We start from the raw sequence: 24305 nt of genomic DNA, 5'->3' as shown, positions 1-24305 counted from the left end.
GCAGCCAGAGTGAGCGCGCGTGTGTGTGTGTGTGTGTGTGTGTGTGTGTGTGTGGTGCAGACGCGGCTGAGGTGGCCGGCATCCGCAGTAGTCTCTGCCTTTCCCACGGGGCTTGCTGCTTTGTGAGTGTACGTTTGCAAACCTGAATGCCTCTGGCCACCTTGTGGCTTTTTATGGAAGGATCGGAATTTTTGGGATCCTGTAGCTGGGACGTGCTCTGGAACTGCGTTCAGCGTTTACATCCTCTAGAGCAGAGGTTGGCAAAGCACACGCAGCTCGGGGCCCAAATCTGGCCCACCATCTGCTTCTCTGAAGGTTTACGGGGGCTTTGCCAGTTTGCTTGCACACTGGCTCTGGCCGCTTTCCCTCTGTGATGGCAGATTTGAGTAGCTGTGATGAAGATCACACAGCCCTCAAAGCCTGAAATATTTGCATTCCGGCCTTTTACAGAGAAAGTTTGCTGACCGCCCCACCCTCCCAACTCTAGAGCAGGTTCAACCTCAAGGGCATTGCTTTAGTGGCAGTGGGTGAGACCAGTTATTTCGCAGAATCTATAACAAGTTATAGTAACAAAAGGTTATGCAAATTGTATTTTGTGTGATCAATATAATGAATGGTAGGGGCTTTTTAGACAGGTGACCTGTGACTTGGGTGCAGCTCTGAAGAGAGTGGGAAGTTGCTCCTGTGAGTACTGTGGAGGGGCGTGGCCTCAGTCACAGCGGTAGGTACAAAGGCCACGATGCTCCGTGTGCAGGCTTCACGGATGCTGAATGTGTAATTGCGGACACGCAGTGTCAGAATAGCAATGACCCTTTGGAGAAATGCATAATGACGGAGCTAGGGGAAGCAGACAGGTTGGGAGGAGTGACCCTTTCGCACTCAGACGTGTGGCAGTCCTAGTGTTCCTGCTCACGGACTCCTTCCTTCCTGAAGGGCAGGAAAGCGCGTGTGTTGGGGGGCACACCCCATTTTATGTGCTCTCACGAAATGCCATCTCAGGACCCTCATCTCCACGGACTGGCGGAGCAGACACTGGGGGCTACCCCATGGTGCCCCATCGTGTGGATGGATGGAGGCCGGTGGGCACCTCGGGAGCAGGAAGCAGCCTTTGTGCTTCTCAGAGTGGGAGGGAGAGGAGCGGGCTCAGTCCGCTCGGTCCCAATGGCTTGAATAAGGACGTCCAGGATCAGTTTAGCCCCTGAGGGTCCCGATTTCATCCTAGTTATATATCATCCATGAGCCCCCGCGTCCCGACAGGAAGGCTGTATTATTCCAGGGGAGTGACTGACTCAGACACGGGGTCGGGCGCATCAGTGGGAGGTGAAACACAGTGCAGAGGAAACCTGCGGCAGCTCTATTTCTGGCTGCCCTTGAAAACCGCCATCGTGCTCTGGAGGAAAGGATGCAGGGGAAGAAAGACAAGCAATAATTACAGGGCAGTTTTTCTGATCTGTGTGTTTAGAATGCGGCGAGAATGTTGTGGATCAGTTGATTACTCCCGGCGGGTGACAGGCTGCGAGTTTTGTGGTGTCCGGCATTTGTGGTGAAGTAGGCACATGATGCGGTTTCCTCTTTTCAGAGCCAGTGCAGATTCTAGTGTGTATGTTAAGTGTGGAACAGAATGGGCACATGTTAGCGACGGCCAGGGCCCTGCAGTGGCTGGGAGAGCAATTGGAAATTGAGGGTGCAGCAGGGGTGCGCTCGGGGTGGGCGGGGGTTGGTGGCTGGTGGTGAAGTAATGAAAAACTCTCTTTTTCCCTGTTTCTTTTCGTCTGTCTCTCTTTTTCAATTTTCCCTTTTTAATGCTACTCCTCATCTCTTCTACTTGGGGTTTGGCAGTAGGTTGGGACCAGGTCACCCACGTTGGGAGCACCTTCCACCTGGACAGGTGTCCTGTGGACCCCTGGCGGCCACAGCGGGACGTGTCAGGAAGCCATGCCCCTAAGGCAGCGATTGTCACCCGGTGCGCCCCAAGGGCTTGTGAAACACACACACCTGGCTCTCCAGTCAGGGGCGCTGGCCTTGTTCCCCCAGGTTGTCAAAGAAAAAAATGACAACAGCCAGGACGATAGCCGTCTGGTGTGAATGAATCAAAATTGTACCTATCTTTTTGGGCCAGATCTGCCAAAAACACTTTGTTTGGAGGTGCTGCAGACCTTTAGTAATCAGGTTTTGGTGGCACGAGGTGAAGAAGGTTGAATCGCTGTCATACGGGAATGGTGACTTGGGTGCATTTTCTGGGCTGTTTGAACCATGTTACTTCTGGGCCAAAACCAGTTTGCCTTCCCACTTTAATCACGGGTTTGTGTTGTGTTAAGCCCCTCAGGGTCCCGACCTTCCACACCCAAAAGCGACTCGGAGCTGGTCAGTAAGTCTGTGGATAGGACGACGCAGAAGAATAACCTGGAAATGCTCTGGCTGTGGGGGGAGTTGCCGCAAGCTGCAAAAGTAAGTGGTTTTCCTGGGAACTGCGGTTCCTGCCGCAGACCGAAGGCAGTTTCTAAAAACGTGAAATGGACACAGGGTTTTTATTTTAAGAAGCTGTATTTTATATTTCAGTGTACTTTAAGAATCTTGAATTATATTACTATGTTTTGGGTTCTTTTTTCTTTTACGTACTGTAAGGCCCTTGGAGATGCCATATAGCCTCTTGCATCCCCACTAAATGTTTACGATCCGGCCGAGTGAGCGGAGGAGTGAGCGGGGGCGGGTGGAAAGCGTTCCTGTTAAGACTCAAGATGGGCAGCTCATCAGAGAGGATGTCTGTTGAGGCTGACCATGGGGATTCATGCCCTTTTTAGGCTCTATTTAGCTTTCACGGAAAATGTTGGTTTCTATGCCCACAAGCTACTGTGCTGACCCGAGCAACCCTCTTCACAAATCCACATCACTGGTTGCTGGGAAACAGCGTGGAAGTGCAGAGCCACCACTTCAGGACAAAGCCCCACCCACAGGCCTGCCGCAGCGCTGTGCTCGCGTGTGCGGGAGCCGCGCTGGTGGACGCCGGGCAGAACGCCCTCTGCCCTCCCCACTCCACCGCCCTGATGGGCATGTTGCAGTTCGTTTTTTGTTTGGATGGATCTTTTCCCTAACTGGAGACTTCTTGGAGAGGCAGAATTAGAAATGCTAATTTCCCACCCATGTGAACCAGCCACCAAATACGCCTTCACTTACCCACTCACATTTTGGGGGTGAGATATACATACATACTGTATTTTGCCATGTATAATGTGCTCCCATGTGTACTGTGCACCCACGTTTTTGTACCAAACTTTCAGAAAAAAATCTTTTGATTTAATTCAATTTATTTATTTATTTATATTTAGAAACAAAACTGATTATTGCATTCTAGGGTATTAATTTGCATATGGATATCATTGCTTTTTAGAGTTACGCTTTTAACGCAAGCACCAATAAAAATTAAAAACATTTATATAGCTATGGAATCAGTACTGCCCATGTATAATGCACAGCCTTATTTTTCCCTAAAAAATTTGGGCAAAAAAGTGCTCATTATACATGGCAAAATACAGTGCGCGGAAATGCCCAGGTCGTAAGCGCGTACAAAGGCCAATACACTTTCCCACTGTGAATGTGTCCATGGCACTTGCACCCAGACCACGAAGCAGGACCACCTGGGGAGCCCCCACCTTGGCAGTCACTGCTCATACTGACCCTCCATAGGGCTAGACGTGATCTTGACTCCCTAGCAGCAGAGATTGGTTTTGCAAGCTTCCTCACATAGTTGTATCAATCGCAACTCCTTTCTTCTCATTGCTGCCAAACCCCCCACTGTGTGTGTGTACACACACGGGTCTCCCGATGGGCGTGTGGGTTGCTGCCACCTGCTGGCCATTCCTCATCTCACCCACTTCTACTTGCCAGGGGATATTTTCTACAGAAGTCCCTTTGCTTTGGCAGATGCGGAAACCACCTCGGGACTCCCCAGGCTTAGGCGTCTCCCGCCGAGTGTGGACAGTTCAGCAGATGCTTTTTCGGCTCAGTGTGGTTCTTTGGAACTCAGCTTTCCTATTTGCCTGTGCCCTGACCCCTTGTCTCTCTCTCCCCTGCCCCTTTGGTCCAGACATCGCCACACAAGATGAAAGATTCCAGCCTGCTGAGCAGCAGGAAAATTTGTGAAAAAATGCACTTTCAGGCCATTCACAGTGAATCTTCTGACGCGTTTAGTGACCAGTCGCCAACGTCAGCTGGGGTGCCGGCCGGGGCGCCTCCCGTGGTGCCTCCCGTGCAGCCACTTGTAGAGCAGAACAAGTCTCAGACAGAGATGCAGTTTGTGAACGAGGAAGACGCCGAGGCCTTGGGAGCCGCGGCCCCGCCGCCGCCCACCACCGAGGAGGCCAGAGCCCTGTCTGCCATGGCGAGCAAGACGGATTCGCCTTCCAGGAGAAAAGGTGTGCTGGGGCGGGGGTGCCCCGCCCCGCTGTGTGGACGTGCTGCTGTGCCAGTGACGGCCCTCCCTTTGCACGTCCAGAGCACCGAGCCGTGATGTCTGTCATGTTCAGTTGAGTCCCTTGCGCCCCTTTGTGGAGGAAATTAATTATGAGGCCTTAGCTGTAGAAAATGAGACGTACGGGAGGTCTTGGGGATCGGGTAGCGAACCCCTCATTTTACAGCTCGGGGATGCTGGGATCCAGAGGAAGTGCGTCCTTTTGGGCATGCTTTGTGCTACTCAGCTAACCCGGTCCCCTCTCCCCGCCCCCAGTTTCTCTGTCCGGCGTCACTCGGTTTGAACTTCTGCCCACCACATTTCAGATGCTCGTTTGTTGGTTCTGCCTGACGCCCAGGGGAACCTAAGTGCTCTGTAAGGTCAAGACTCTGGTCTGGTTTACCTTTGTCTCCTCACTGCTTTTAGTAGTGGCTGGCACACAGTACGTGCTCCATAAACCCTACTGAATACACACGTGGTTGCACGTCAGAGCGATGATGTCAACCGAAACCTGTCGGCCAATCAGCTTTGCACCAGCCTAGGACCCAGGCACATGGTTCTCTGCCAGAAGTGAGCAGGTCTGCAGCCAGTGCACTTGTGGGTACTGCGCTCCCGGTGTATTGGGCTCGATGAAAGCTGTATCACTTAGTAATGACGACGCTAATCACTTCAGTGGAGGCAGTGCACTTCCCAGAAGGGCAGTGAGGCGTGGCAGTCACGTGACTGGGTCCAGGCCACGTGGTCAACTGACGATGGCATCGCATGCCGGCCCGGGTGCCTGCCTTTCCAGTAAGGCTCTGCTGCAGGCCTCTGAGGGTGGGGCTCTGGGGCCAGTTTGGGCTCTTCTGAGCACAGGTGCGTGCTGCACTGCGCTTTCTGGAGACTCTGGGAGGTCCACGGGCTCCTTTTGGGAGGAGCCGTGTTCTGACGTGCCCTATGTGCCTCCCCAGACAAACGAAGCAGACATCTCGGTGCTGATGGTGTCTACCTGGATGACCTCACAGAGATGGACCCCGAGGTGGCTGCCCTGTATTTCCCCAAAAAGTAAGGTTTCTTTCTATTCCTCACGTCCCTTTCTGTACTCTTGAGTAGGAACCTGTGTGAGTTTACTTTCCCTGCTATTTGATTAGAAAGTGGGAAAAGACAGCAGGAGGCCCACGTTTCACTGGGAGGAGCAGCCAGGAGAGACGGCGGACTTTCTTTGCAGGCAGAGCGTGGGGGTGGGAGTGTCTCTGTCGGGCCAGCTCCGCACCTTCAGACCAGGGACACTGGTGCAGGGCTATCTCTCCTGAGGACACTGAGGTCATGTTGCCGTGGCCAGTGCCCAGAGTGGCATCCTCGTGGCTCTTTCCCCCCAGGACAGGGTGTCCTGTGGCCTCAGGGGTGCAGCTTTAGTTCTCCCGGGCTTTGCAGAGAGGGTCCAGGTGCAGAGCTGTGGCCTCTTGGGCGAGCGCTGTCTCTTTGGTTCTCTCCACACGGGCCTGGGAGGGGATACGCGGAGGTGCGACAGGCAGAAGGTTGTGTTCTCTCCCAAGGTAATTCACTTCACTTGTCTCGGCTTCTCATGGTGCTTTGCTGAAACACCCGTCTGCGATGAAGCCCTCTGCTACTCTGCAGGGTCATTTGATGTCTGTGTGAGACCCAAGACCAGGAAAGTCCTCAGACCTCCCTCCCCTCTTCCTCCTTCCAGCGGAGATCCTTCCGGGCTCCCCAAACATGCTGACAACGGAGCCCGGTCAGCCAACCAGTCCCCGCAGTCCGTGGGCAGCTCCGGTGTTGACAGTGGGGTGGAGAGCACCTCCGACGGCCTGCGGGACCTGCCGTCCATCGCCATCTCTCTCTGCGGTGGCCTCAGTGACAACAGGGAGATAACCACAGGTACCCTGGGGCTTTGGACTGGTCTTCCGGCCAAGAGCACCCTCTTGTGGCAACTGGTCAGAATGTCCAGGAGCTGGGTCTGCTGGACTTTGTTCACGTCAGAAGTCGCTTTCGCTTTGTTGGGTTGCCAATAGCACCGGTGACTCACTGTTGCTCATGACCCACGTGTTGGTGGCCTGCACTTGGCTGACCTCAGGGTTCTGGGGTTCACACACAGCTTCAGGCAACGAGTTCATCGGGATCACTCATTGTCAGGTGTGTCTGCTGCACCTGGTGTGTGTCTCCGGTGCCCACACCAGCCCTGCAGAGGTGTAGGAGCCTGCAGCCAGTGGGGACGCAGTGCGCTGGAGGGGTGCACAAATGCTGTGGCATCTTGGAGGAGGGAGGGAGCCCTGGGCGAGTCCAGGGACACTTCCCAGCGGGCTGTGAAGGGTGCTCTGAGTGTTGGCTTAGGGGGTGAATGAATTCGTAGCATTCATCATATTCATGACATGATTTCTCAGTGTCTTAGGACAGTTATGTGGGGAGGTGGTCTGGGGCCACCACTGAGGTGACCCCCAGTCAGTGCGGCCAGCCAGTACCACCTGACAGATTCCCTGAGGAGACTTAGATGTTCCTCTTCCCCGCCCTCCCCCCTCCCCCCGGCCCCCCCCCCCCCCCCCCCCCGCCACCACCCCACACTCCCGCTGTGGTCTGGTCCTGTTCCTCTTCCCCTTGCCACTCATGACCGCCTTCCTCCCCGAGGTGCCATCCTAGACCCTCTCTTCACCCTGAGGTCCCTTCGTGGCTTTGGGAATTACTTCTTACACAAAGACCAGGGCCTCTTATGCTGGCCCTGAATCCACTAACTCATCAGCCTGATGATGGTGAACAAAGGCGCCCCTGACCCGGGCCTTCCTGCCAGCTCTGGAGCGAGTGGGGCTGCATCAGCGGCTGGGCCTCATGTGGGCCTCCGCACCCTCGCAGGTGGCAGTGGCCAGAACCCCACCTGCTGACATGGAGCGAGCCCTTGTTTTAGGTGGGACACTGCCTTTTATTTGTGGCCTCTTCCATCCTGACAGCTCCCGAGGAAGTATCCCCCTGGGACAGATGAGGGGACCGGGGACATTAACCACTTGCCCAAGGTCACAGCAATGAATGTGACTTAAACCCAGGCCTCCTGGTTTCTGCGCCCCGCTTACCATTCACCTGCCTCCTCGGAGGTGCACGTAGACTGTGTTTTCCATGCCCCTGCCCCTGCGTAAATGTCTGCGCCCCAACCAGGGGGACGCTTCCCCCACATCCTCAGTCCACCCCAGGCTCCCCTCATTCTGTGTGGACGCTGCTCCCAAACACACCGAAGTTCCTTTACTTACACCGTTGAAGAATTACCCGCACAGTCGCAGTGTATAAACTCTCAGGAATCTTACCTGGGAACAGGAGCCAGTGAAAATAGGCCTGATTTTGTCAACCAAATTGTCCTCACCTCTTCCCGTCCCCTGCGATTGCTTTCCCAGAAGCGTTTTTGGAACAAGCTGTGTCATACCAACAGTTTGCGGACAACCCTGCGCTCATCGATGACCCCAATCTCGTGGTGAAGATCGGGAATAAGTGAGTGTCTCCTGAGAGTCACCGCAGTGGCGTGGTGCCGTTCAGCGCCAGGTTTTCAAATGCAGAGCCTGGACCATGGACCGTAGAAATTAGCCTCTGTGTTTATGTGTATTTATATGTCTTTGTTAGCACGTGTTATTGTCAGCTCACCGTTGGCATAACTGGTGCTGTGGAGCTGGTAGCTTGATGTGGGCTTCGATCCCGTGGCTCTCTGTGGGCGTCGATGCTAGATTTTACAGGGGACCGGGTACAGTCACAGGCCCGTGGGGCCCGGGCCCGAAGAGCCTGCGGGTGTGGCAGAAGAGACTGCTTACCCACCCCACACAACTTCCTCGTCTGAGGTCCCCCAGACAAGCTGAAGGATGTCCGGGGACGTGCAGGGGTTAGGTAGACTGTGGCAGGCTTTTCTTCCTGAGAGGGGTCGTGGATGTTTACCCGTGAAGTTAGGTTGCCTGGTGGCCTTTTCCTAGAGGCGTGGCAGGCAGTGCCACCAGCACGTGGGTGGCCTGGTGCACCGTGGGCCTCGGGCTGCTGTCCAGCGGCTGCAGTCTCCTGCCACCTCGTACTGAGTGTGCTGCTGCCTGGACAGCTGCTTGGCCCCTCCGTGTGGCCACCGCAAGGGTGGGACATGCGGGAGAGAACTGGGATGTCGGAAACAGTTTGGGGCTCTTCATGGACCCAGCTGCAGTTCCAGAACTTTCCATGACCTCTTCTCAAGCCGTGAGATTTTCAGTCTGAGCCTCGGTCTAACGTCTGTCTCCTGTCTCGCATCAGGTACTATAACTGGACCACAGCGGCCCCTCTGCTCCTGGCCATGCAAGCTTTCCAGAAGCCTCTGCCAAAGGTGAGCGCCGGCACAAGAAAGAAAGGGGGCACTGAAAATGGTGGACGGGTTGATCGGGGTGGGTGCAGTTTAGATTTTGTTTTATTTTGATGACGTTGTACTCTTTCAAAGTTCCCGAGTCAGCGTCAGGGCTTTCCAATCCGTTTCTCTCGCACTGTGAACGTCCTCCCCCTTTTGCTCATGGAGGCAAACTTCCCAACCGTGGGGGTGCCAGACCAAGTCCTGCCTCCCCCAGCGTTCCTTTCCCAACACCTGCAGTGCTAGGGACACGGGTTGGGTGTGGGGCAGACGGACGCGGGGGTCTTCCGAGCCTGGGGATGGCTAGGGGAGGGCGCGGGGCCACAGCACAGCAGGCTTCAGGTGCTGGTGCCAGCTCCGGTGTCGCTCCGCCAGCGAGCAGCCTCAGGCCTGATGGGCCGAGGAGGAGCCAGGGCAGGGCCCGGGTGCTCCAGGCTGCAGGTGAGAGTAGGTGGGGGCTGGAGGAGATGCAGGGTGAGAGGTCAGATGCACTGCGGCAGCCACTGTGCTGTCATCAGCGTCCCCTCCTCAGCAGTCAGGGACGCTCAGCCTGGAATTGTTCATTTTTCCAGTGCTGTGTCTTCCTGCTAGATCACACGCTCCTTTGGTCCTTTGTACATGGAACACGGGCTTTGTTCTGCTTCAATGTTGCTATCTGTCGGGTAGTCCTGATGCCTGAGGGTCTGGAAGGGCTGTCTGACTGTGATGAGCGTACTCTCGCCGCCTTGGGTGTATATGTGTGTGTGTGTGTGTGTGTGTGTTGGAGTTTGGGGCTTGTGACCTTATTTGGGGGGTATGTTACCGGTGTGTACTGTGCACTGGGTGGAGGGCCTGCTTTCCCGGGTGGTTTTTGTTTTTCTTGCCAGGTTCCTCACGGTACCCATGGCCTGGGACACATGTTTACGTTGCACATTTCGACTCTTACACGTTACTGAGAGAAAAGACCAGTGCAGTGGAAATGCCGTTACAGGATTTAGTTTACAGGAAAGGGAGTGCCCGTGGCTTCTAAACTTAGACTTTGTGATACACACCCTAGGTCTTTTTTCCAGTGTGGCGGCAGTCTTTTGACTGCGTACGGTGCTTATCTAAGGTAGAGTTATGTTTGCATGTAGAATCTGTCCGTCTTTTGCGGCTGTTGGGTTTCGTATCATACTTGGAATGGCCCTGCTTCCTCATTTCCACAACTTGTGAAAATGTGCCCTGTCTCTTCTAGTACTTTCTTAAGTCTTTGATCCGTCTAGATTTTATGTGGAGAGTCATGGGTGAGGTGACAGGGACCAACTCAGTTTTTTCGCAGCTGGTTATTGAGTTAGGGCGCTCTGGGGCAGGAAGCAGCGACTGCGAGCGGCGTGGACGATAGGGGTTTACTTTCTCACGTAATAAGAATCTCTGAGGCTGGGAGTCCGGGCTGGATGAACGTGGGTCAGCTTCTCTGAGATTTTCTTGGCTTTCCCTTCGTGTTCTACCCATCCTCTTATACAACCCCATCCAAGGTGGGAAGGATGGAGGCACTTCATTGGCCATGACTTGGTCACATGATCACCTCCCAACCAGGAGCTGGCAAAACAGTGGGATGACTGACTAGTGTAGGCCAATTGAGGTTCATTTTCTGGCATGAAGGCTGCCTCCCCGGAGCACATGGCAGCCTGGTTCTTGAGCAGAGTTTTGGGCGTGTCGGCCAGAAAGTGAGAAAGGGGGGACACGTCCAGGGCGGCAACTTCCGGGGTTGGCACAGCTGCCTGATCACCCTGGCTCCTTTCATTAGATGACGACTCTCGTCCCCCCAACAGGCGGTTGCAACCTGACCATCTCTTCGTTTCTCTGTGAATGTAGGTTCATTTCTGAACTTGGTCTTTTGTTTCATTAGTGTGTTTACTCAGGTACCAGCTGCATTTTCAAAAATTACTGTGGTTTTAAATATACTTCTTAGTAAGGTTTGTATCTTCTTATTACTCTTCTGAGAATTTTCTTGGCTTTTTGTTTGTTTTTCCTGAGAGCTTTAGACAATAATCCTGTTTGGTTTTTTATGTTTTAATTGGCGCTTTGCACATTTCTGGATGAAATAGGAGCAGGGTAAATGATGAGCTCGTGGACGGTCCTGTTCATAAGAGGGTGCATGTGTGGTTTGCATTTTATGCCTTTCAGCGTATTCAGGTGCTGCTTTGTGTCAGGTAGGGTGTTTTAAATGATAAAAAGAAGCGCACTTCAGGCTAAATATGTGAAATATTCATCTTTCCACGTACTGGCAGCCTATTTGGTTGAAAGAGTACATCTTTTGATCATTACCAGCTGATATGTCAGCTTCTACCTGGTAGTTCTGTGAACTAAGGAAAAAAATGAGATAACACTGACCTTGGTCCAGGGAATTAGCTTCAAGATGGATGTTTTGTTCTTTGGAAACACTTAGGAAATTATTAGTTGATATTGAATCTTCTCCCATTAAACTTCCATTTATTTAGGGCAAGAGTATGAATTTTTTTAACACTTGATATTTTAAATGCATTTATTAACGTTCAGTTTGTTAAGATTTAGAAATTCACATTTGCTAAAAACATCTTGGGAAATTTTACCCTATCCCCCATAGTAATCATTTCATTTTTTATTTTATATTGAGAGTAACAGTATCCTAACCAGTAAGGCACTTTAACTTGAAATCTCTGGTCTTACTAATCACTAATGATTTTCAATGCTTTCTTTTTCTGTTGTTGTTGTGTTGTATCTTTTTGTTGTTTGTTTATTCCCTTAACATCTTGTTAAGTCTTCATGCTTAAGTTACCTTACTGTAATTTTGGACGCCATTAGGTTTTGCTTCTCAAAGTTTTTTAATTCACAAATAGTATGTTGCATTTTCTCTCTTTTTTTTTTTTTTAAATTTTTACTTTAATTTGCATGTGTGCGTCTTTTGGTTTGAATGTGCTAAGTTGATCTTTTTTTGGTTCCATTATTTATGTTACCATCCATTTAAAACAGGCCACTGTGGAATCCATCATGAGGGATAAGATGCCCAGAAAGGGAGGAAGATGGTGGTTTTCCTGGAGGGGAAGAAATACCACAATTAAGGAGGTAAGCACGGAAAACACAGGAGTGTTTGGGCTCAGCTCAGGGAATTTGGGGTTCCTGTGGTGGCGTTCCTCAAGCTCTTATGTCAGAGAAATGAGCGTAAGCCAGCGTAGGGGCCCCCTCCACCGGAGGCAGGGCCGGCATCGCAGGTGTGCGGGAGGTGGAGGAGAGCAGTCTGGGAGGCCGGCGGGGACGGGGCTCACCGCCTGGCTCCGTTACCTCCTAGCCCGCAGGCCATGGTCACGTCACTCTTCCTCTGGAATGTTTCTTCATCTGTGAAAAGAAGGGATTCAACCTGATAGTTCACTTTTTTTTTTTTTAAGTTAAATATCTTCCTTCTGCTTGTGAGGATGATTTCAGTGAGGTATGCCGAGAGCTGCAGACCGATTCTCATTAGTCTTCTCGCTTGGACGGCGTTTCTATAAACGCCTACAATTGTTTCCAGATCTTTGTCTGCCTCCCAACCGGTTGCGAAGCCTTCTCCTTGTTTCCACCCCACCGTGTCCACCTGGCGTTCTCCCTCTGGCCCAGCACCCCGGAAGGGCTTCTCTTCTGCTGTGGTCGCCCACTGTCCCCACGGCAAGCTCCCCTGTGTGATGACCCATTGTTATCTCCAGACCAGACATTCTCTGACGTCTCTGTCAGTGTATCACTGGACCGCAGTCTGAAAACGGCGCCACCGGCCGTCCATAGGCCAGTCACCTCCTTTTTCCTCACATTCAGTCTGTCGCCCATCCTACCAGTTTGCCATCCTAGATATTTCTCAGGTTTTCCATCTCTCTCCACCTTCTCACTCCCACACGTCTGGATGGCCATTGTTTCCAAATGAACTGTCTGCATCCATTCTTGTCCTCGCTTCTTCATTTTCTGTACGGTGATACGCTGTTCTATTTAGGATCCTGGTCCAGTTTATGTTACTCCCTGCTTAAAGCCTTTCAGTGGGTTTCCAGGGCTCTTGTAATGAAGACCAGCATCCTCACCATGGTCGCGGGACTTGGGGATCCTAGTCCCACCTCCTTCTTTAGCCTCATCTTCTGCAGTTCTCCCTCTGCCCTCTGAGCTTTGGCCTCACTGGCAGAGAGTCCATCTACCCCAGGACCTTTGCATGTGCTACCTTCTCTGCCCAGTGCTCGGAGGACCCTTCTCATTCCCCTTCACTCAGCCAGCTGGCGGACCAGGCTGGTCCTTCATGAATTTTGTCAGAGTTTGTAATTACACACATACCAGTGTGAGTATTTGATCAGCGTCTTCTCCCTCTAGACCCTAAACTCCACGAAGGCCGAGACCGTGTGTGGCTCTGGTCCCTGGGCAGCCCTGGAGCCGTGTTGGACCCAGAGCAGGGGTTCTGGGAATGTTTGTTGAGGGAATGCTGATTACTTTTGGAATGTAGCATGAAGAAACCCCAGGGACAACTGTCCAGTTAGTTATTATGACAGTAAAAGAGCCCTGGCCAGCATGGCTCAGTTGGTTGGAGCATCGGCTAAACTGAAAGGTTTGGTCCCAGGTCGGGGCATGTACGGGAGGCGGAGGATCGATGTTTCTCTCTCTCTCTCTCTCTCTCTCCCTCCCTTTCCCCCTCTCTAAAAATTAATGAGCATGCTCTCAGGTGAGGATAAGGAAAAAAGTAAAAGAAACCCCCGCGAGCTATTTATTTATTAGTTCAAAGGGAAAAAGTCTGCTGGAAAGATTTTATCAGGGTAAAATTGTTCTTTGACGCTCTTTGTTAGCATACTTGAGTTTTACTGATTGTTCCGTTATTCCCAAGGGCTCTGAACATGTTAGCACAAACATATATTTTACTGTAAGAGACTTAAAGGGCCTTTCTAGTGCCCTTACTAAAGGGCAGAATGTTCTAGAATTTAGGCAGAAAGCTATGTCAAAGACATATTCTACTTATTGTAGAATATCCAGTTTCTCACCAGTTTGGATTGAGGGGAATGCCAGGGTGAAATAAGGAATCATTATGAAATTAAATATTTCTAAAAAACTAAATGTATTTAGTTCAGATAGACACATATTTTTGAGCTAGTCTGGCAAAGAATTGTAAATAGTGGTAGCTAAGTTACCTGTCTTAATAAACAGATTAAAAATCACTGGGCGTGTTATTATATCAATTATTTGTACCCTTATAAAAAGCTAAAGAATATTTAAAAAATACTTAGTACTCATCATATGTTAAGATGATCACGCTGTTTATATTGCTTATTTTTAAAAATTAACATGGAAAACATTGATCTACCTCCAGAGCAAATGACCACAAATAGTGAGATGGAGTTGAGTATCCTCCGTCCTGCAACACCGGCCTCTCGTGCCTTCCGGGCCATGGGGGCTGTGGGTGCCCCCCGCCCTTGCCTGCTCCAGGCCGCCGCTGGGTTCGGTGCAGCTGCTGTGCAGCCCTCCCCACAGCAGTAGGAGGAGGAGCTTCTCAGCCTGGTTTTCAGGGGGGAAGCGAGGTCGAGAGGTCCCGCGACTTGTCCCGGATCCTAAGTGAGAGAAGCGGGGCTGGCCCAATCTCGGAGAGCCCCAGAGCTCTTGCCAGCTCAGCGGAGGAGCCTTTTCTAGGAAAAGAATGAGTACGAGAAAGGGAGAAGGCGTCCACATTTTCCCAAGCAAAATGCGGGGTGAAACTGTTTTCAGGCATTTCTATCAGCAGTTACGGGAAACGTTTTGAAAGCCCTCAGGTGCCCGAGCAGCGCCCGGTAGAGCATCTGTGCAGCACTCCAGTGGCTGTGAGGTTTGGCCTGCTGCCGCGGACACTGCGGAAAGCGGGCTCAAGTTCTGTCACGTGTATTTATCAGCTGAATTGTGCACTTCGGAGGGGCTGGGTAGGGGGGGTGTGCTGTTGGGGAAGGCACTCGGGCCCTGCCCCTGGGACTGGGGAGCCCATGGGGGACCCCCAGCTGTCTCTTCGGTGCGCCCCTCACTCTTTCTCTGCTTCTCCAGGAAAGTAAACCAGAGCAGTGCTTGGCTGGCAAGAGCCACAGCACCGGGGAGCAGCCGTCACAGCTCGGCATGGCCACCAGGTACAGTGCAAGCCGTCTTGGGGCGTGGCAGCCCCTTCCTGTGTTCAGGGGCATGGCACAGGCCTGGTGGACACTGACAGCATGGTGTTCACCAGACAGCACGGCCTCGGGCCTGGGCAGACTGGGGTGGCAGCCCCGGGACCCAGCCCTGCCTCTGTCATTTATTCAGTGACCAGGGGCAAATGGCTTAATTTGGTTTCCCACTAATCAGATGAAGACCGTCGTTCCCTTAGAGAGCTAATGTCCAGATAAAAGACAGGCTTAAAAATGATACAGTGTAACCGGAGCACTTCTCATGGTCTTGTCACGAGACAACCCTCCGTGTACATGAGACAGTAATAGTGATGATGATGATGAAGATGATGAAGAACAGTGGCCTTACCAGTGACAGGGAAGTAGGTTTCCCTTCTGAAGAAACTTGCCTTTCTCTGTAGTTTAAACAGTTACCAGGACTTAAGTTGCTACTTCTCTAGTTATTGATAGGACTGGCAGCGTTTTTGTTTTGTCTTCAGGCTGGTCTGTCCATTTGGGGTTCGGGGTGACTCCACTCTGAGGGCAGTGCTGTCACCCACCGGTGGTGGTGCTGAGGCTGCATGTGGACACTGAGTGAGTGAGCGAGCAGCACACCTTTCGCATGTGACCTGCCGCTGTGAGTTCCTGTGCTTAAGACACGTGAGGTTGCGTTTCTCGCTCGGCAGACAAATGTCAACAAATTAGTGGAAGGCAGGATGCGGATCTTAATCAATTTTTGCACCATGGAGGCCGGGCCACAGAGGTGGCCGAGCTGCTCCTGACCTGACGAGATCTTCCCAAAGTGTTGATTTGTAGCAGAGGTGGGCTTGGAGTCCAAGTCCTCAGACCCCTTCCTGGCCCACGCTTCCTCTTAGACTGTTGTCTTCCTAGGATTCGCTGTTGGAAATAGAAACCCAGGGGGGTGGCAAGTTGGAAACGGTCTGGTTTCCCTCTAGTTCTCCGTGGAGAAGAGTGTGTAGGACCCGACAAAACTGGTTTTGGAGATGACTCTTAAGTGGCCCGGCCGCTCCCGGCAGCGGTGTTATTGGGGACACCCTTTCCATGCTCCCTGGTGGCGCCCTGGCCCTGCGTGTCCCACCTGACCCCGTGCGGATCCATGTGGCCGAGGGAGCAGGGTTGGCAGAGCTCATAGTCGCCCCCCTCGACACCCCCACCCTGGGCGCCTCCTCTGGGAGGGCTGCCGAGGATGATCATTTGGCTTCATTCCCGACAGGAGTTGTGAGTGTGGCTTTGAGAGTGTTGGGAGGGAGACAGCAGGTGTGCTCGGGATGGACACAGGCTAAGCCCGCACAGTCCCTTGGAGGGACCGTAAAGCATGAGGCTGAGTGGCCGCGAGCTTCAGTCCGTGGTGTGCACTCCTGTGAGAGGGAAGCAGCAGCTGCCAGCCGCAGACCTGGGGGCCACGCGGGTCCGCTGGGGTCCTGGCTCCGGGCAGACTCCTCACCACATCTCAACAAAGGGACGATGCGGTGTTTGTGCCCGGAGAGCCAGAGGGAGCCTGCCCGGGGGTGGTGGCACCATGGGAGGCTTCGTGGGCAGAGACGCAGCAGCCGGCCCGTGGAAGCGGTTCACACCAGCGCTTTAGCTGCACTCGGAACGCCCTGCTCTCCTGGGGTTCTTTGTGAGAACCCTCCCTGTCCTGGCAGTAGTTTCCAAGCAGGAGCGACTGCACAAGTGGGGATTCCGTCAGCCTCCTGTGTGTGACCTTGTTTCACAGGAGAGGAGGTGACCTCATCAACCCCTCAGTGTCGCCTCCTTCACCTGTAAAACGGGGACAAGAGTGACACCCACACCACAGGTGTCGGCTCCTTGAATCCCCACAGTAGCCTCACAAAGAAGGAGGCCTGGACCACAAACCCGGCTGGGCCACGGGGGGTGTGCCCGCGGCCGAGTGACGTGGGGACACGTGCTCGTCCCGACTGCGCAGTTTGGGATGTTTTAAAACACACTCCAAGATGTGTCCCAACACGGCCAACTGCTATATTCAGCGGGAGCCCACCAGTCTTAGGCCTCGGGGAAGACGGTCCTGGGGCTCCAGGAGGGTTGAGAGGGGTGGGACCTGTCAGTGCCGGTGCAGGGCCCGCACACAGAGGACCCGGTGCCCCTGCTTTATTCCGGTTCCAGCGCGGCTTGGAGGCCTGGGGCTGCAGCAGTGGGACACTCTGCAGCTCTCCCCAGCGTGGAGCTCAGCCGGTGGGGTTTATCCGAAGCGTTAGGATTTCCTCACTACTGGTACAACCTGGTCAATGCCGGTAGAAGTGCTTCTCCCAGTTAAATAGTTTGACGGCTACCCGTTCAGAAGGAAGCACGCCACACCGCTTTCTGAAACCCGACACGTGAAGAAAGACTTGTGAAAAGGAATTGAGATTTTGAGAAGTTACAAAGTTCTTGGAAATGTAAATCTTTTAATTTTTATTGGCATCTTAGACTTTTAGTCTCCTAATTAGACTCCTGTAGTTGACAAAAAAAAAAAAAAAAAAGGTGTAGGAGTGTTTTCCTAATTGACAGACTTGATCGACAGAACAGTCCCTGAAGCCTCGTAATTGAGCAAACAGCTTGTCACTATACAAATCATTGAAATACGATTCGAGGAATGCTCGCCGTGATCAGTGCTAACTCAGGTGTTGTTCCCAGCTGCAGACATGCAGGCGAGATGAGCCCTGTGGCTCGGTGTGGTTGCTTCTTGCAGGTGCAGTGAAGCGCGCAGTGTCAATTGAGCTGCTGGGGGGGAGGGCGGGACTGTGTGGGAGCCACGCTGGCCCACTTGGGGTGGCGGGTCCACAGGTGACCGTGAGCTTGCCCTCAGCCCAAACTATGCCAGCCCCCTGTGCCACTTCCATTTTATTTCTTGTGGCTGCCTGTGTTTAGGTCTTTTTTCAAAGCTGTGGATGGAAACGACAGCAATTCCAGTTTGCCTCTGCACGCAACCCGCGGAGGCAGCCGCCAGTCAGACGTCCCTGAGCGCGCTGGCTCACCTTTGGGTCTCCTCTCACCCCAAACTGTTTGGATGGGATGGAAACATTTCCCGACTCAATGAGTTGGCCTCATCGTCTTCTGCTCTTAGTCAGGTGCTTGTCAGGCCTGTGTCCCTCCCGCCTGTCCGGACACCTCTGGGCCTTTGGTTCAGAAGGACCAGCATTGCTCACAGGCTCCGCAGGCGAGGACTCGGGAACATGTCATTTCATAGATGAGCCACTGAGGCTGGGAGAAGAATTCTTGACCAATTACTGATATGCTTTGTATGGGCTATTTAAAGAAAAGGAACCTGCTTCCCCCCTGCACCTCCCTGTCCCCACCAACTAGGAAGATCTAGAAGACCCTCGTCCTGTGGCTTCTGGGCAGGCCGACCAGGAGTTCTGGGGCAGGCTTGGTGAGTCTTCCTTACCCTCACTGGCACCGCCCGGTCAGCCCCAGAGTGCCCTCATTGTTTGCAACTGTGGGTTTGGAGAGGTGGGTACAGGGGCCTACCTGGTTAGATGTGTAGGGATTTGGACTCCATGCACCTGTCCTGCAGCCTCGGACGGGGGAGAGGAGAATGTGAGCGTACTTGTAGGCAAGGCGGGACCCCGGCCCTGCTGCCCAGGCAGAGGAGCTCCGGGTTTCTAATAGCGCGGTGATTGCTAGTAAATCAGGAAGCGACTGAGGAGAGGCAGCCTCAGCTGAATAACGCGGGAGTGTGTGAATGGGAGCTTAGTGAGGCTTGTTGATAAATGAACGTACAGCACACAGTAAACGACCATCAGGAGAGCCCCGGTCGACCTGCCATCCCTTCTGGCCCGACACATTTTTAATGGCTGCCCAGAGACATTGCCTAATTGCTGGTCACATCCCTGGGTTCTAGAGTGAAGCATGAGTCCTCGTCCAGCGACGAGGAGCGCACAGCCGCCAGGCCCTCCAGCACCGGCCACCTTCCTCTGCTGTCCAGCGTCGGCTACAAGAAGACCCTCCGGCTCACTTCCGAGCAGCTGGTGAGCGTCTGGCCCTTCGCCAGCCTGCCTGTGGGCACTGGCCAGGGCTTGGCCCCCGGACCTGGCGCGTGTGACGTCTGGGTGTCCCTCTGCTGACCCCCACAGGTCTTCTGGCACCTTGGTTTCCCAGAGCACCTGCTGCCCTTCTGGAGCCGTGCGCTTCTGCCCCGACAGTGGCCCCTGTCCAGGCAGGCTCCTCGGCCACTTCCTCTTTTTTTTCTGTGTCACAGCCCTGGGGCTTCCTGTTTTCTCACCTTAGAGGAAGGTAGCCGGGGCAGCTAATTCACCCCGAGGTGTGAATGACTGAGAGACCAGACTCGGTGTTGCAGCTTTGAGAGATGCTTGTTAATTCAGATGCATGAAGCCCCAGTGATGGGATTTACAGCACTCCAGGTGGCAGGTCACAGTGCCCCTTCTGCACGGGCACGCGGCTGGTTCAGTCAGGCCCTTCCCTCCCTGGACCCTGTGTCCATGAGTGGTCATGAGCAGGCATCCCAGGCTTAGTCAGGATGGTGTTTAATGGGGAATGATAATGGGCAGGTGCCAACACCCACGCCGCACCAGGAGCGCAGCCCCCAAGCAGCTGCGTGGCGGTGAGCAGCTCTGGCCTGCGGCTTGGGGGAGACCTGGAGCCGGGTGGCCTGTGTGTGGTTGGTTTCCTGGGCCTAGACCTCCTGCTTCTGAATACAGGCTGGGCCTGGTAACAGACTGCTTGCTTCCAGTTTGTGCCAGTATGAAAGCCGTGAAAAACGTGGTTCTATAGGGAAGCGTGGTCCCACGCTGGGCTTCCGTGGTCTCCCAGGTGGTCCCTGCGCGTTTGGCTGTGGAGTAGTGAGTGTGGCCTGTTCTGGAATTGTGGTTCCGAGCCTGGTGGCCTAGGCGTTCACCCTGTCTGATGATTCTCATGCCGAAATATGGGGTCAGGTTGGTGTCCTCCCTGGAAGTGGGAGGCCTGTGTGTGAGGTGTGCCAGCTGCATTCGGAGTGGGTCTGCAAGGAGAGTCGGGGTTCAGGTCGCCCAGATCCTGGAGGGAGCCCTCCCTGTCTGGAGTGAGACAGGGAAGAAGGGCCTGCTCCGTGGCCTGGGGCAATGATTTCAGAAAACCCCAACCCTGCTTCTCCTGGAGTGGAAGGCTTGTCCCCTAGCCTGGGCCTTCCCCTCAAGAGGGCACGTCGTATTTTCCAGAAAAGCTTGAAGCTGAAGAACGGCCCCAACGACGTCGTCTTCAGCGTCACCACGCAGTACCAGGGCACGTGCCGCTGTGAGGGCACCATCTACTTGTGGAACTGGGACGACAAAGTCATCATCTCTGACATCGACGGGACGATCACTAGGTGGGTCCGCCGACTCCCCCTGGAGAGCCGACCTTCGCGACCTGTGGGTCGGGGCCAGCACCTTGCTTGGTGCTCTTCTGTGGTGCTGGGGCTGTGCTGTCCAGTGTCTGGGCTTGCGGAGCCTTTGCTGCTTAAACCCAGCTGCCTGGAGGGCTTGCTGGTGGTTCCCGCCTGGGGGGCCGGCTCCTCGGGTCGTTCACGTGGACGCCTCTGAAGAGTGCCTTTCCGAGGGGCTTCATGTGTGCTTAGCCACTCAGGGGATGGGGTGGGGGGGCGGTCCGACGGCAGGTGCCCTTTGTGTGTTAATGCAGCCCCTCCTCCCGGGCCTTCCCAGGTGACTGCTTTAGTTTCTGTTGTCTAGGAAGTAAGTGGTGGGTCCTTTGGCAGTTTTCACGAGGCATTTATGGTGCCGTGAATTGGAACCCAAGTATTTTCCCTTTTGCGAGGCCCTCTTCATGTTATTTTTCTCATTTCTACCCTTACTTAGATCAGATACTCTCGGCCACATTTTGCCCACCCTCGGGAAGGACTGGACCCACCAGGGCATCGCTAAGCTGTACCATAAAGTGAGCCAGTAAGTACGCACTGCTGGCGTGCGCGCTGCACGCAGAAGGTGGGCTGCTGGGGTGACACCCTGCTCAGCCTGGGGTGTCCGCAGCGTGGCGGTGGGAACCCTGAGTTCAGTGCTGAGAGACAAGAAAGGAAGCGGTTAGTGACCTAAGCTGATGGAGAGAGAAGAAGGTGGCAGCTTTCGGGGGGGTGGGGGACTGGGGCGCGGGTCACGCCGAGGAGTGTCGGAGATAGGGGGGTGACGAATCGTAGTCTGACATCTGCCCGGAGACGGTGTCACGCTCCCAGGGTGCGGATTCCCAGCAGGGTTTAGCCGTGGTCTGGGGAGCGCGTTGCTGAGTGGCCAGAACACAGACCTGCTGTGGGGCCCCCGCCTGGACATCTGGCAGGGGGGTGGGCACACGTGTTGCTTCGCTCATGTCTTAGGGTGATTTTGACAACATGTAAGATCACTTCTGTGTTTAGACGAGTGAAACCCACTCAGAGTTAAAGCGGTTTGTCCAAGTTCCCATCGCTGCTAACAGGCAGAACTCAGTCCAGCCCTGTCTGCCCAGCTCCAGGGCCACTGCTTCTGCTCTCGTCTGTCCCCAGGGTTCCGAGCCCACTGGGGACCCCCACCCCTTCCTGGCATCCTGTTCTCCAGCCAGTTAGGGCTGGGAGGTGCCTGCGGCTGACTCGGGACAGGCCCACCACCGCTGCATGGGGGGAAGGTGAGGCACTTACCCAGCTGGTGAGTGTCAGGGCCACGCCCAGGCCCGCGGCTCGGAGCCTGACAGGCTCACCTGTGATCCCTGTCTGGGGCGAGGGTCGGGAGGAGTGGGCACTCAGTGCTATTTCCAGTCCTCTGTGCGCACAGGTGAGTGAAGGGCGTACTTTCTGCTCCGCACTCATTCACTTGCCCAGTGCTTACTGAGTGCCCGGCCCTGTGACAGGTGTGTGGGCTGACAACAAAGCAGACGCAGTCTCTGGCCTCCTGGACCTCGAGCTCCAGTGGGGGAGGGGTGCTGGGAGGGGACCTTCTCTCCTGGTGGAATCCGAAACTTCTGATTTCTTAGATGCCCAGATGACGAGTTTGACCTTACTTTTCTAGGTCTCTTCTAGAAAAAATCCTAAGTAATACATGATTCTTTTAAATAGAGAGAGAAATAAGGAAAATTAGACAAATTCAAAAGTACAGAGGTTGTGCCTTCTTCCTTTGTGCTCAAGTGCCAAGGTAATGCACTTGCTACGGGTACCGTGAACAGTTACGTAATACACCCTTACGCTCCATTACATGTCGGATTTACCTCTTCTTTTTTTAAAAAAGATTTTATGTATTTTTAGAGAGAGGGGAAGGGAGGGAGAAAAGGAGGGAGAGAAATATTAATGCGTGGTTGCCTCTTGTGTGCCCCCTACTGGGGACCTGGCCCGCAACCCAGGCATGTGCCCTGACTGGGAAGTGAACTGGCGACCCTTTGGTTCGCAGGCTGGCACTCAGTCCACTGAGCCACACCAGCCAGGGCAGGTTCACCTCTTCTACCTGCCGCACACATTTCAACGATAGGGAGAAACCACATTGCATCTGGTCCTCCGTTGATGACCTTGGTAGGCAGTCTCCGTTTTTTCACCATTGCCAGCAGAGGCAGACGCGCTTACACCGTTTGCTAGGTGTAACGAGCAGACGAATAACTGAAGAAGGCGCGCGCAGGCTGCTGTAGGTGGGCTCCACGAAGGGGAGTTGCTGGTCAGAGGCGCAGCACAGGCAAGGAGCCGATCCACGTCCCCTGCGCAGTTCCCCCGCCTGCCCGCTCCCTGCCCTCTGCCCACAGCCTCCCTCGCCAGCGCCAGCGGCAGATCTGTTTTTAGGAGGATCTAGTGGCTGCTTTTCAGTGACTTGCATGACACTGACAACTGGGTCTCTTTTGGGTTGACAGAAACCATCCTGGGTCAGGCTACTGAGTAACTCACAGTTCACAGCCTGGTTCACTGTGGCTTTTGGAACACAGATCTACTCCTGTCTTCACTGAACCATTACAAAAAAGCAGTAGCGTTTTTGAGGGGAGGGGCTCTCTTGATTTGTGTCTATTTGGATTTTCCCAGAAATATTCTTGAAAAATAAAGTTGTGCAGTTTACCAAAACACACCCGAGCCCTCTTCTCTACCGACCCGTGTAGTGTGAGTGAGCCGTGTGGGTGAGGATCCGGAACAGTCGGAAGCCTTCTTGCATTTCCCTTAGGGCCGGGAGGAGGGGACGCTCTCCTCTGAGTGCTGAGTCTGACGTGTTCCCCGAGGCACCCAGACCGGGGACCAGTGAGGTGCATGACCCCGGAGCAGTGGTCCTTCCGCCGCCGCCAGGCTGTGGCCTGTAGGGGCTTGGGGTGTCTGGGCATTGATGGGAGCCCCTGGTGTCCCCGACAGCTTTCATGGCCCCGGGAAGCCAGCCCCTGCTGCTACCTACAAGCGTGTTCTCCCTCCTCAAGCTGCTTTTCCAGCTGAGTTCAGGGATGACCTCGGAGCCAGACAGCTGGGTGGTGACAACAGCCACCAGGAAGTGCATTTGAAAAGCGAGTTTTGAATGAAATTAGCATCTCAGAGCCCTCCCTGCAGGTGGCAGCTTAGGACTTGGGTGTGAAGAGCTATATACAGGAATAGTAATTTATTTTTTAAAGATCACATTGATTAGACAGCTCAAGCACAAAGAGGTTTAATTGGAAAGATTGCTTGATGTTCATTCAGATGCATCCCTGTAGTCCAAACAAGCTGATGTTTCTAGATTCTCTTTAGTCTTAAAACATTCCTGTGTTTCTTTTAAAGGACACGCTGCCAGCCAGTCCTGTGGCCAGCATGTGGTGTTCGTGGGGGACTGGGAGTCGATGGGAAGTGGGGAGTTAGTACGCGCTCCTCCAGCAGACACTTCCCTAGTGTCTGCTCCGTGCCAGGCACTGCTTTGGGCACAGGGGTTCCCACCAGGAGTGAGACAGAGTCCCTACCCTCAGGGAGTGTACGGATTAATGAGACAGCAGACGAGGGACTGCGATGTAATGTCAGTGATAGGTGACACAGGGACAGACAGACAGGGCAAGGGCAGGCGAGTTTTATTACACAGAGGGAGCAGGGAAGGGCCCTCTGAGGGGGTGGCATCTGAGCAGAGCCCTGAGGGTCTGGGGGGACAGTGTCCCTGGTGGGGGAACAGCACGTGCAGGGGTCCAGCGCAGGAGCAAGCCCAGCGAGTGGGAGGGGTGGCGAGAACCCCCATGCACTTTGCGGGGAGCAGGTGGGGTTGGAGGGCAGGGCAGGGGCCAGGGCTCACTGGCCTTGCAGGTCACGGCAAGGAACTGGGTTCTGACCGAGAGAGGGCAAGGTGTGGGAGGGCTGTGAGCACGACCGGGTTAAATCTTAAGTTTTCAGCTTTCTTTTCCGTGTGGAGACTTGATGGGGGGCAGGGAGATGGTCAGGCTGTATCAGGAGTGTGGGTGGGGGTCCCCACAAGGCTGCCTCTACCTGAGATGCTGGAGGGAGGAACTGATCTCCAGATTACCCACACTTCTGCCCAAGTTGGCT

The 24305-nt window shown here is 54.0% G+C and overlaps 1 protein-coding gene across 4 annotated transcripts in view; it reads left to right on the top strand.

The window, feature by feature from the left end:
• Positions 1–24305, top strand: part of LPIN1 (lipin 1) — a 95715-nt gene that overhangs the window by 59747 nt on the left and 11663 nt on the right. For all 4 annotated transcript variants that reach the window (XM_045189603.3, XM_045189604.3, XM_024552470.4 and 1 more), the window contains 11 exons: positions 2319–2448; positions 4085–4412; positions 5398–5491; positions 6138–6325; positions 7822–7915; positions 8690–8759; positions 11748–11840; positions 14781–14860; positions 18735–18861; positions 20047–20195; positions 20683–20769. In XM_045189603.3, coding sequence (XP_045045538.2) covers positions 2319–2448; positions 4085–4412; positions 5398–5491; positions 6138–6325; positions 7822–7915; positions 8690–8759; positions 11748–11840; positions 14781–14860; positions 18735–18861; positions 20047–20195; positions 20683–20769 — 1440 coding nt within the window. The remainder of the gene's footprint in view (positions 1–2318; positions 2449–4084; positions 4413–5397; positions 5492–6137; positions 6326–7821; positions 7916–8689; positions 8760–11747; positions 11841–14780; positions 14861–18734; positions 18862–20046; positions 20196–20682; positions 20770–24305) is intronic.

The sequence above is a fragment of the Desmodus rotundus genome, chromosome 5 (genome assembly GCF_022682495.2).
Source record: "Desmodus rotundus isolate HL8 chromosome 5, HLdesRot8A.1, whole genome shotgun sequence".
NCBI classification, from domain to species: Eukaryota; Metazoa; Chordata; class Mammalia; order Chiroptera; family Phyllostomidae; genus Desmodus; species Desmodus rotundus.
Note: the sequence above shows the minus strand (reverse complement) of the source record. Positions and strands in the feature narration are given on the sequence as shown.